At 45.2% G+C, this 12,564-nt stretch overlaps 1 protein-coding gene across 3 annotated transcripts in view; it reads left to right on the top strand.

The window, feature by feature from the left end:
* LOC119953753 (protein strawberry notch homolog 2-like) overlaps positions 1-12,564 on the top strand; it is a 217,847-nt gene that overhangs the window by 130,159 nt on the left and 75,124 nt on the right. For 2 of the 3 annotated variants that reach the window (XM_038778337.1, XM_038778339.1), the window contains 2 exons: positions 8,014-8,151; positions 11,144-11,218. In XM_038778337.1, the coding sequence (XP_038634265.1) occupies positions 8,014-8,151; positions 11,144-11,218 (213 nt within the window). The remainder of the gene's footprint in view (positions 1-8,013; positions 8,152-11,143; positions 11,219-12,564) is intronic. The other variant, XM_038778338.1, reaches the window with a different exon arrangement.

Genomic DNA, 12,564 nt, shown 5'->3' on the forward strand with positions numbered 1-12,564 from the left:
TATAAGATCACCCCTGAGACTCCAGGGAAAAAAGTCCCAGCTTTTTTCAGCCACTCCTTATAACTCGGACCATCAAGTCCTGGTAGCATCCTCGTAAATCTCTTCTGCACTCTTTCTAGTTTAACAATATCCTTCCTATAATAGGGTGACCAGAACTGAACACAGTATTCCATGTGTTGTCTTACCAATGTCTTGTACAACTTCAACGAGACGACCCAACTCCTGTATTTAATGTTCTGACCAATAAAACCTACCATGCAGAATGCCGCCTTCACCACCCTGTCCACCTGCGACTCCACCTTCAAGGAACTATGAACCTGTGCCCCTAGATCTCTTTGTTCTGTAACTCTCCCCATCTCCCTACCATTAACTGAGTAGGTCCTGCCCTGATTTGATCGACCAAAATGCATCACCTCATATTTATCCAAATTAAACTCCATCTGCCATTCATCAGCCCACTGGCCCAATTGGTCAAGATCCTGTTGCAATCATATATAATCTTCTTCACTGTCCACTATGCCACCAATCTTGGTGTCACCTGCAAACTTACTAACCATGCCTCCTACATTCTCATCCAAATCATTAATATATGTCACAAATAACAGTGGATCCAGCACCGATTCCTGAGGCAAAGCACTGGTCACAGGCCTCCAATTTGAAAAACAACCCTCCACAACCACCCTTTGGCTTCGGCCGCCAAGCCAATTTTGTATCCAATTGGCTTCCTCGCCCTGGATACCGTGAGATTTAATCTTTTGCAACAACCTACCATGCGGTACCTTGTCAAATCTTGCTAAAGTCCATGTAGAATAACGCAACCGCACTGCCCTTATCTACCTTCTTGGTTACCCCTTCAAAAAACTCAATCAAATTGGTGAGACATGACTTTCTCCTTACAAAGCCACGCTGACTTTCCCTAATTAGCCCTTTGCCTGTCTAAATGCCTGTAGATCCTATCCCTCAGAATACCTTCCAACAATTTGCCCACTATAGAAGTATGGCTGACTGGTCTGTAGTTCCCAGGCTTATCCCTACAGCCCTTTTTAAACACGGGCACAACATTTACTACCCTCCAATCTTCAGGCACCTCTCCTGTGGCTGTCGATGATTTAAATATCTGAGCTGTGGTAAATATTAAAGATTTCATCAAACCATAGACGGTTTTGTCGTCGCTCCTGATCCACTAAAATTGATTTTGAAATATTGCTGTATGTACAGCTTTGAATTGATTTAATTTATGCAAGTCCTGCATTTGGTGAGTCATTTTTTTCTAACGTTCAGATTTTTATAATTTTTCTTTCAAATAAATTACTTATTCTATCAATACATGTCGCTTACGTACATGTGGTAAAAATGTTCAATGAAAATTAATTGGAAATATCTTTTGTGCGACAACGATTGAACTCCATGGCACATTGCCAATTCCTCCACCGTAATGCCTTGGTATCTTTGTGGCAGGAGAACCAGGTCAATGGCTAGATACTTCATCCTGGGGACTGAAAGGTAGAGCAGAATTCATTACAGTACATGCTAGTCTACTTTTTTATAGATAAATTTACTGTACTAATTCTTTTATTTTCCAATTAAGGGGCAATTTAACATGGTCAATCCACCTCCCTGCACATCTTTGGGTTGTGGGGGTAAGACCCACGCAGACACGGGGGAATGTGCAAACTCCACATGACAGTAACCTGGGGCCGGGATCAAACCCGGGTCCTCAGCACCGTGATGCAGCAGTGCTAACCACTGCGCCACCATGCCATCCCTGCATGCCAGTCTGCATAATAGCTTAGAACAGAGGAACATTGGCAGAAGCTTGAGAGCATCGTTACCCAGTTAAGCACCAGGAGCAACTCTGCGAATTCCGCCCAGAACTGCCTTTTTTTAAAGTTAGATTGCACCCGAAGCCTTGTCACTCAAATAAAGTTTTTTCTTTCTTGTACATATATTTTCCTTTTGAGCCTACTCTGGCCAAGCTTCTGTCTTGAGTCTGGTGTATAGATGAACCCATATCTGCATCAGAAGATGCACCTTTGTGGGACTGTTTACGTAGGAGAGTTTCCTTCTTCAGTGGAAGAAAGCAAGAGTTGGATCGCAGCTCATGACCCTCCGTTGCTACAAGAGAACCTTTCTTTTTTTTAAATGGTATCTGCTTTAGGTTAACTTTATTTATAAATCCTTTTCTTGTCATAAAATTCCCTTTAATTCATTTGGCTGCATTTTCTAGGGATGAATACTCAAGGTTTCAATTAGATGCATAGAGAGTTAGGAAAATAATAAGTATTTTTTACTCCAAGGAATGCTTCCTGATATAAATCAATAAACAGAAACTTTGTCCAGAAATAATGGGGTCACTATTAACACCAACTCCCAACATAACAGGTAGAAAAGGGTTGTTAAAAAAAAATCGTGGAATGCAACCCTAACCTTCCCACGTGTATATGTCACCATTTTTACAACAGCAGTTCATTATAATGATTGCCTCTGTTCATTACAACATTTAAATCGGGCTCCCACAGTGCGTTTGGGAGCCTCATTTAACATTAACCAGCTGGGGTTCCCTGAGTTTAGGAATCCCTGCAGCAGCTGGATCAGACAGTTAACTGATTTTTGTAGCTGTGCTTGTGGCCCAGGAAGAATAGGAGAGCATCTCCCCCAGCCCCTCAGGCAAGCATTCTGTTGATTGTGGGTTCTTGGTACAGCGCCCAGCCAGGATGCTTGCCTCGCTCCTAAATGTTGTGCTCTGAGGCTACACAATCCTGTCTTGGTCTTTCCCTATTGCCAGGACGCTCTTGGGTTTCTGTAGCCTGAAAATCGTATGCCAAGGAACTTTTATTTCCCAGGAAGTTTTCTGGGATATTATCTGCCAGTATAGATGTAGAGATGAACAATACCTTGTGTTGCAATGACTCACTTGTGTTTAAAGCTGGATCAGAACGAATGTAGTGTGGAGTAAAGCTGCTGACTGAGTTGAGTTCAGTAAAAAAGATGAGACCTTAAGTCACGTACGAAACATTGTTTATTCATTACAACTTACAGTTACGTTTTGATGCATACGTCTTTTAAGCAATTGTGTAAGTGTGTTCAGTGTTGTTGAGCAGCAAACCATTAATGGTCAGGTTTAATAAAAAGAAGTAGCAAAGGTTACACAGGCAAATTCCGTGTATCTTGGTAAATTAGCATGAATGGATACTGAATAGTAACCATAGCAGCAATCAAGAGTCTGACCTTCTAAATGAGCTATATTGTTTTGAAGAGTAATTCCTTAGGTAGTTGACATTAACAGTTTTGAACAATCTGTTAATTAGCCCAATTCTAGATGTGATTAACAATGTTCAACGCTTGTGTGTTGTTGGCCCCATGAGCTTTGTGGTTGTGTCAGTTTCGCTCCTTCCCCGAATAAGGCCCCCTTGTTTGAGTGATATCCTTCAGAAATAGTTCAAACTAGAAACCGGGCGAGGGTGCGTCGAAGGAATCAAAAGTTCCTCAATCCCCAGTGGGAACATGGTGGCGGCTTCTGCTGACTTTGTTGCTGAGAAGGTGGTTACCTTCTTGACCGACGAACTTAAGCAGTAGCTGAGGATCTGGAGAATAATAATAATCTTTATTAGTGTCACAAGTAGGCTTACACTGCAGTGAAGTTACTGTGAAAATCCCCTAGTCGCCACATTCTGGAGCTAGTTCGGGTACACAGAGAGAGAATTCAGAATGTCCAATTCGCCTAACAAGCACGTCTTTCGGGACTTGTGAGAGAAAACCGGAGCACCCGGAGGAAACCCACACAGACACGGGGAGAACGTGCAGACTCTGCACAGACAGTGACCCAAGCCGGGAATCGAACCCGGGTCCCTGACGCTGTGAAGCAACAGTGCTAAGGTGCTGCCATGCTGCCCTAAGGCAATGGAGGGGGCTTTGGCCCCAATTCGGGTGACCGTGGATTGGCGGAAGGAGGTATATGAGGCGACGATACAGAATGTGGAAGTGGCGTTCTCTGACCACAGTGATTGGATTACCTCCTTGGAGACAGATTTGGTGGTGCTGGCAAAGGACTGGAGGCTGCTAAAGGTCAAGGTTGACAATCTGGAGAACCACCAAGACAGCAAAACACAATCATCGAGCTGCCGAAGGGCCTGGAGAGCCCAACTACTCGGATTATGTGTCCAAGATGTTCGGAAAGTTGACAGGGAAGGGAGACGTCTCAACCACTCCTGAGTTCAACTGGGCCCATCAGTTGCTGAGGCAGAAGCCCAGATTTGGGGGGGGGGGCACCTGGGGCAATCATAGTCAGGTTTCATTGATGCCTGGATAAGGAGCTGGACCTGAGGTGGGCAAATGATCTATAATCTCAGTGGGATGGCTGTGCCATCAGCATACATAAAGATGTTGGGACAGAGATGGCGAGAAGGCGTGCAACGTTTAATAAGGCCACGGCCGCACTGAATAAGGGCTACGAAAGGTTTGGCATTGTGTACTCGGCTCATTTTCGGTAACCTTCGAGGGCAGAGACAATTATTTCGATGTGCCAGAGGATACGAATGGGTTTGTCAGGAAGCACAGGCTGGGAGTGAACTAAAGTGCTTGGGGACTATGGAGCTTGTTGCTCATTGTTAAATTAATCTGCATTTGTATCTTCTAGGGGATTTCTGCAATGTGTAGGAGGGCTTGGAGCTGTGATTGGGTTTGTTGATGGGTGGGTGTGTTCTGGGCGAAGTTGAGGTTTGTATATAGCACTGTTTAGTTTCATTTTGGGGGAGGGGGACTGATGTTTTTTTCCTCTGGGGTTCTCTATTAAAGCTTGGGTGGGGGGGGGGGGGAGTGGTTGATTGTTGATATATTGGTGATACTTTGATTTCTACCCTGTGCTGGGTTTACCCTACGAGCAGTATGCTAGTTAACGGAAGCAGAAAAGGGGAGATGTCTACACCTTGTTACCATGAGGGTGTTTCCTTTTCTTTTTGTGTTTTTAAGGTAATGAGCTTTAGGCCTTTTGTTTCTGCTTTGTTTAGGCTTGTGGAGGGGCGGTTTTGTCCTTTTGCTTGTTTGGTCTGTCTTCAGGATGGGCTGGAGCTGGGAGGGAGGTGGGGGCACTGCTGACGGTGATGACTCCTTGTTTTGGGACTGACTTTCTGGAGGATGTGGCGGGCATCTTTAGTGAGCCCAGAGCTGGCATAGGTTGAAGCACTGCATATCCTTATAGGATAGATATGGCTGATCCTGGGGGGAACTAGAGGCCCGATCCGGTGAGAGGTTAAATGGTCCAGTAATAAAGTGCTGGCATCTATCCCAGATCTCGATTCTCAGCTAATTGTGGTTGGGGGGGGAGAGAGTCTAGGGGGGGAGGGGCTGTGGAGGTTTATGTTTCCGAGGGATAAGAGGTTTTCTTTATTTTCTCAGATCCACTGGGTCCACTCCCAAATTGACTCCTTCTCCCTGGGGTGAGGGGAGCGAGTTACTTGCCAATTATTATATTGGATCATGCTCTGCACTTTGTGGACCTGATGTTGGAGCCGGGCCACTCTCGGAAACTCCCGTGGAGACTGGACGTGGCGTTGCTCACGGATAAGAGTTTTTGAGAGCGGGTATCCTCTGCCGTTGGGGAGTATGTTGGGTTCAGCAGGAACGAGGGCGGTCTCGCCGTCCACGCTCTGGGAGGCCCTAAAGGCAGTAGTTGGGGGAGATGATCTCATTTAAGACACGTAGGGATAAATCTGGGAAGGTGGAGAAGCTGAGGCTGGTGAACGCCATTCTCGAGGTGATCTGCCAGTACGCGATTGCCCCGACGCTGGAGTTACTGGCGGACAGAATGAAGTTACAAATGGAGTTTGACTTGTTGTCAACGGGTAAGGCGTTGACCCAGCTGCGACACTTGAGGGGGACTTGCTGTGAATATGGGGAGAAGGCCAGTCGTCTGTTGGTCACCAGCTGAGGAGGCAGGCAACCCCCCGGAATATCAGGGGCACGGGTGGCGGGATAGCTGCTGCCCCAGAGAAGGTTAATGAGGTGTTTTGAGGCCTTCTACCGCAGGTTGAATGAGTCAGAGCCTCTGGTGGAGGGCTTATCAATGAGACCATTTTTGGATGGGTTTACCTTCACGGAGGTGGGAACAGCAGAGATGCAGAAGTTGGAAACGCCGATTGGGCTGGAGTAGATCATGAGTTGTATTCGGTTAATGCAGACGGGCAAAGCATTGAATTTTACCAACAGTTTGCTGGTCAGTTGGTCCCACTTCTGCTGGATGTGTTTAATGATTCTGTGTCCCGGGGGCTGATGCCGGCCATGCTGAAGCTTGTCGTCAGTAAGGACAAGGATTCCATGGAATGTCGATCGTATCAGCCTATCTCATTGTTAAATGGTGACGCTAAATTGTTGGCTAACATGTTGGCAATGAGTTTGGAGCCCTGCCCACCTGGGATGATTTGGGCGCAGCAGACTGGATTTGTTACAGACTGGCAGTTGTCGACCGATATTAGGAGGGTTGTTAAATGTTTTGTTGTCATTACTTTGTTAAAATAAAAATGACAAACTGTTTGTATGATATAGTTTAGCCATTGTATGTAAGAATTTTATGATGTTTGGAATAAAATATATATATATTTTAAATGTTGTGTCGCTGCCCACCTTAGAGACTGAGCCGGAGGAAATTATTTCGATGAACGTGGGGAAGGCTTTCGATAGGGTTGAGTGAAGGAACCACTTTGAGATCCTGGGGCAGTTTGGCTTCAGGCTGAAAGTTATTTAACGGATTAAACTTGTATACAGTGCCTCCAACACGAGTGTGCCGACTAACGCCCTGAGCTCGGGGTTATTTCCAACCGAAAACAGGAATACAAGACGGGAGAGCCCATTATCCCCACTGTTGTTTGCCTTAGCAATCGAGCCGCTGGCCATTGCATTGAGGTCGTCTACTGGATGGAGGGGGATAGAGAAAACAGATTGCGTTTTGGGCGGGTTTAGTGGGTGTTTCCCAGCGCTAAAGCACCAAGAATGACCCCGCTAGTAAAGGGGGTCTGCTTCTTCTTTGGGCGTTGGCAAGGAACACCCCACGAGGCCGCATTTAGACGGATGAGCTGAGCTCGTCCGTACAGCAATAGATCGAGACACCATTTTTAAATTCGACCCCGATCTCTGATCCTCCCACCGTGGCCTCCAGACCACCCCCACCCCCCAACGCTCTGATTTACTAATTAAGGGTCCTTGAACCCTCCGCACCCAATCTCATGAGGGCAGGGGGAACCTGGCCTGTTCCCCACCCCTGCCAGGGTGCCCAGGTGTCACAGGAGTGCCAGGGTACCACCGTGCCCAGAGCCTGACCACTCTGGGCCTCCAATCGCCTGGGATAACCCCCCCCCCCCCCCAAGGTTCACATTTGTGGAAACCAGTGCTGAGCGGTGGCAGGTCGGAGTCTCTGAGGCAATGCCGTTAGGTCCTGCGCCTCGGGTAACTCTGACACAAACATATTTAAGTGAGCTTTACTGCACACTTAAATACGGACCTCACGGGCAGCATAGTGGTGCAGTGGTTAGCCCTGCTGCCTCACGGCGCCCATGTTCCAGGTTCGATCCCAGCTCTGGGTCACTGTCTGTGTGGAGTTTGCACATTCTCCCCGTGTTTGCGTGGGTTTCACCCCCACAACCCAAAGATGTGCAGGGTAGGTGGATTGGCCAAGATAAAATTGCCCCTTAATTCAAAAAAATGAATTGGGTACTCTAAATGTATTTATTTTTAAATATGGAATTCAAATCGTGAAGCCTCATCTTGCGAGGCATAACGAGCGTTTCGCACGTTTCGAGTCCGTATGACTCTTGACTCTCGAAACGTTATCTCTCTCTCTCTCTCTCTCTCTCCGCGGACGCTGCCAGACCTGCTGAGTTTATCCAGCATTTCCTGGTCTTATTCCAGATTGCCAGCATCTGCAGTATTTTGTTTTTGCCATTTTAAAATGTCTTGTTTAAACATTCAGCAAGAAGTGTCACAACATTTACCTTTCGTTGATTTTTCAACTCTGTTTTTCAGGATTTCAGTTGTATGGATGATAATTCCCTTTTCTCCTCGCCTGATCCATCACTGTCTGATATTGCCGATACTGAGGATTTTAATCTGGACGTTCTTACTCCAAGTATTTGGGATCCAAGAATAGATTCCAATATAGAGGTCTGTGTTGAAAGGATATGATTGGATATATTTCACTGTTTCCTTTGATGGTATAACTGGCAGAGGAGTATTAGTAAATCATGTCATCAGTCCAGTTACACTCTTTACTACTACCCAATAGAAATAATATTGTAATTCTCTTCTTCAAGAATCTGATAAGAATTTTGTTACACGTGGTGTCGAGATGAACACCTTCCACTGGAACGAGAGTGCAGGTTTACTTGAGGACATTTTCATGGCTGGCCTCAATAGCACTCACTGTGAGTGGAATCAAAATAAAGTATACAGAGCCACTGAGAGATTGCAGCATTTTCTCCCCCACTCCTCTTTCTCTTTCTGCAGTTCACACTGGTACTCTTCTCTATTTATTGGCAATCTTCTCCTTTCCCAGTGCACAGTTTACACTGCACAGACTACCCCCGCCCCAGATTCAGGCTACCCCAGTTTAAATATGCATTGAGCCGTCTCTATCCCTGTGTAATTGGGGAAACGGAAATCATACAATCATAATAGTAATCATAATTGTCACAAGTAGGCTTCAATGAAGTTACTGTGAAAAGCCCCTGGTCGCCACATTCCGGTGCCTGTTCGGGGAGGCCGGTACGGGAATTGAACCCGCGCTGCTGGCCTTGCTCTGCATCACAAGCCAGCTGTTTAACCCACTGTGCTACATCAGCCCCTAATCATAGCATTTACAGTGCAGAATGAGGCTATTCAGCCCATCTAATCTGTTAGAAAGAACACCCTACTTAAAGCCCACGCCGCCACCCTATCCCCGTAATCCAGTAACCCCACATAACCATTTGGACATTAAGGGGCAATTTAGCATGGCCAATCCACCTAACCAGCACATCTTTGGACTGTGAGCACCAGAGGAAACTGACGCAGACATGGGGAGAACGTGCAAACTCTACACAAACAGTCACCCGAGGCCGGAATTGTACCCGGGGATCCTGGAGCTGTGAGGCAGCAGTGCTAACCAGTGTGCCACCGTGCTAAGCTGTTCAGGAGTGATGTCAGGAAGCACCTGTTCACGTAGTGGTGATGGAAATCTGGAGCTCTCTCTGCCAAAGTGTTGTTCAAAACTGAGAATGTTAGGTTTCGTTAGACAGGAGTGTTCAGGATTATGGAACCAAAGCATACACATGGTGTTCTGATACAGATCATCCTTGATCTAATGGAATATTGGAGCAGGCTTGATGACCTACACTTATTCCTGTATTACCTCCCTTTGCTTGCTTTTTAAATGTTTACATGTTGCTCTTGTCACTAGAGAGAGCTGGGGTCATTCCTTCTGATTGGTATAGGAGTGATGAAAAACATGATAGAAATACTTTTGCGACATTTCTATATATATTAAGAGTGAATCACTAAAGAGAACTTCACAGAAATAGAAGAATTGTCTCCTAAATAAGTTCATAAGGTATAGCAGCAGAATTGGACCATTTAGTCCGTCGAGTCTGCTCCGCCACTGATATGTTCCTCATCTGCTATCTACAATGTTACAGGCCAAGAGCTGGATTGCAAAATCAGCCAGAGCATCGCCTCCCTAGAACACATGACCTCGGAGTGGGAGTCGGCAGTTTAACCTCCCGAGCCCAACACCCTCAATGTGATCATGGCTGATCCCATCCTGGCCTCAACTCCACCATCCTGTCATTCTCTGTAACCCTTCAACCCATTACCAATCAAAAATCTGTCCAACTCCTCCTTCAATTTACTGACTGTCCCAGCATCTACCGCACTCTGGGGTAGCAAATTCCACAGACTCACAACCCTTTGGGAGAAATAGTTTTTCTGTAACTGTGTTTTAAATTTGCTACCTCTTATTCTAAGACTATGACCTCTCGGTTTAGAATGCCCCACAAGAGGAAGCATCAGCTCCACATCTACTTTATCCAGACCTTTTAGCATCTTGTATACCTCCATTTGATCTCCCCTCATTCTTCTAAACTCTAGAGAGTATCGGCCTAAACTGTTCGATCTCTCTTCGTACGACAGACCCCTCATCTCTGGAATCAATCTAGTGAACCTCCTCTGAACTGCCTCCGCCGCTACATCTTTCCTCAAATAAGGGGACCCAAACTGTGCACAATACTCCAGGTGCGGTCTCACCAATGCCTTGTATTGTTGCAACAACACTTCCTTACCTTTATACTCAATTATTTTTGCTATAAATGCCAACATTCCATTTGCTCTTCTTCTTATCTTTTATTTTATTTTATTTTCATGTATTTAATGATCTGTTGAGCTGCTTGCAGAAAAATACTTTTCGCTATTCCTCGGTACATGTGACAATGAACAAAATCCAATATCTGCTGCACCTGCATGCTCGTTTTCTGTGACTCATGCACAAAGACACCCAGATCCCTCTGCACTGAAGCATTCCGAAGTCTCTCCCCATTGAGATAATAAGTTGCCTTTCCATTTTTTCGACCAAAATGCATGAGCTGACTTTTACTGGGATATAATTATAAAGGTGCCGACAGCTATCCTAAACCTTTCATCGTTCTAGACCATTCTTCATGTCAGACTGAGACAGAGTGTTGGAAAAATACCTGATCATGGAGCTTTGACAGAGCTTTGACAAAGGGTCATCGGACTCGAAACGTTAGCTCTTTTCCCTCCCTACAGATGCTGCCAGACTTGCTGAGATTTTCCAGCATTTTCCCTTTTGTACCTGATCATGGAGGGTATCTCCACTGCCGCTGACCTAGTTTTGAACTGATATTAACAAAAACTGTTTTTCCCCAGCAGAATTGACATATGAGATCTTGCTTATACCATATTTCTTCATTTTTTTTGGAAAGAATTCATAAGTGAAATAGATTTGCAGTTTGTTTGAGTTTTTAAAATTCATTTATGGGATGTGGGCCTGGCTGGCTAGGCCAGCATTTATTGCCCACCTCAGGGGGCATTTAAGAGTTAACCACATTGTTATTATTTGGTGCACTATTTCCAAAACTGATTGCTGCCTGTTTGTGTTTTCCAGCTTGCACCGAGATTTTCACCATGTCTGTCATTTCCAACGCATCTGCAAATCACCAACAGACCTCCGCTCTTTCAGGTATTTTTGCTGTCATTATCTTGCGTTTGCATTCCAGAGTGTAATATGCTCGCCTTTCGGGAAGTTTTAGTTTACTTGAAAAATATATTTGCCACTAGAAGTAAGGGGCAACCAATTGGATTAAATTTTCCTTGGTGATTTATTTTTCACAGATTTGGCCAGAATAAGCTATTATTATTATTATTATTATTATTAGATGGCTGACCAGTATTATAAAAGGAGCACTAGGGCCTTGGTAAGCTTGCATTGTTGTTTGAGTGTGAATACGGCCACACAGTGTACCCTGCTAAATGCTACAAAGCAGAACTGGATAGATCCCATCATGCTAAACACATGCATTAGGTTATTGTCATGTCCCTGGAAAATGTTGGAAGGATCTAAGAAAGCTTTCAGGGGAAAGGAAAAATGTAGAAAGGTGATAAAGAACAGGAAGAAAAGAAAAGTCAATAAAAGTAAACCATAGGAAGGGCAGCACGGTGGCCTAGTGGTTAGCACTGCAGCCTCATGGCGCTGAGGTTCCAGGTTCGATCCCGGCTCTGGGTCACTGTCTGTGTGGAGTTTGCACATTCTCCCCGTGTTTGCGTGGGTTTCGCCCCCACAACCCAAAGATGTTCAGGTTAGGTGGATTGGCCACGCTAAATTGCCCCTTAATTGGAAAAAATGAATTGTGTATGTAAAATTTATTTTTAAAAAAGTAAATCATAGGAGACAAAAATGGTAAAATGAATCAGTTAGTCTGTAAATGCTTGGATGTTACTTTTTCCTTGCAAACTCTTGACAGTTGCTGACACTTGTCATGTGATAGAACTTCAAAGAAAGCTGACACGCGTAGCACTGTTCCAGATAAGGGGCTGGATTCTCCGCTGTCAGGATTCTGCATTTCGCCGGCAGCCCTTGGGATTTCCAGACAGCGTGAGGCTGCCCACAATGGGAAACCCCATTGGCCGGCTGGTGAGACGGAGAATCCGGGGGGGGTGGGCACCGGATTTCTGCTGCAGCGGGACGGAGAATCCTGCCCAAAGTCTCTTAACAAATCTTATACCGAATTGTTCACAACATGATGTCCCTAAACCTTTTGATTCCATTTGTTGTGTTCATTAATATCATTTAGCTGAAACACCTTGCAAAGATTGTCCCCTAGTTCCCCACATTAGAACTACCAGGTTTCAAGCTACCTGGGAAAGAATGGACTGTATTGAAGAATTTCAGAGCATAGGAAGGCAGGTATGGCCATTTTGCAAACTTCTGGAAGATGAAAGGCACAATGTGACTGCAGACACCAATCACAAACTCTGATTGACATTGTAAATCAGTGCCTACTTCAACTGTTTGCTTGGGATAATTCA

The sequence above is a fragment of the Scyliorhinus canicula genome, chromosome 18 (assembly GCF_902713615.1).
Source record: "Scyliorhinus canicula chromosome 18, sScyCan1.1, whole genome shotgun sequence".
Lineage (NCBI taxonomy): Eukaryota > Metazoa > Chordata > Chondrichthyes > Carcharhiniformes > Scyliorhinidae > Scyliorhinus > Scyliorhinus canicula.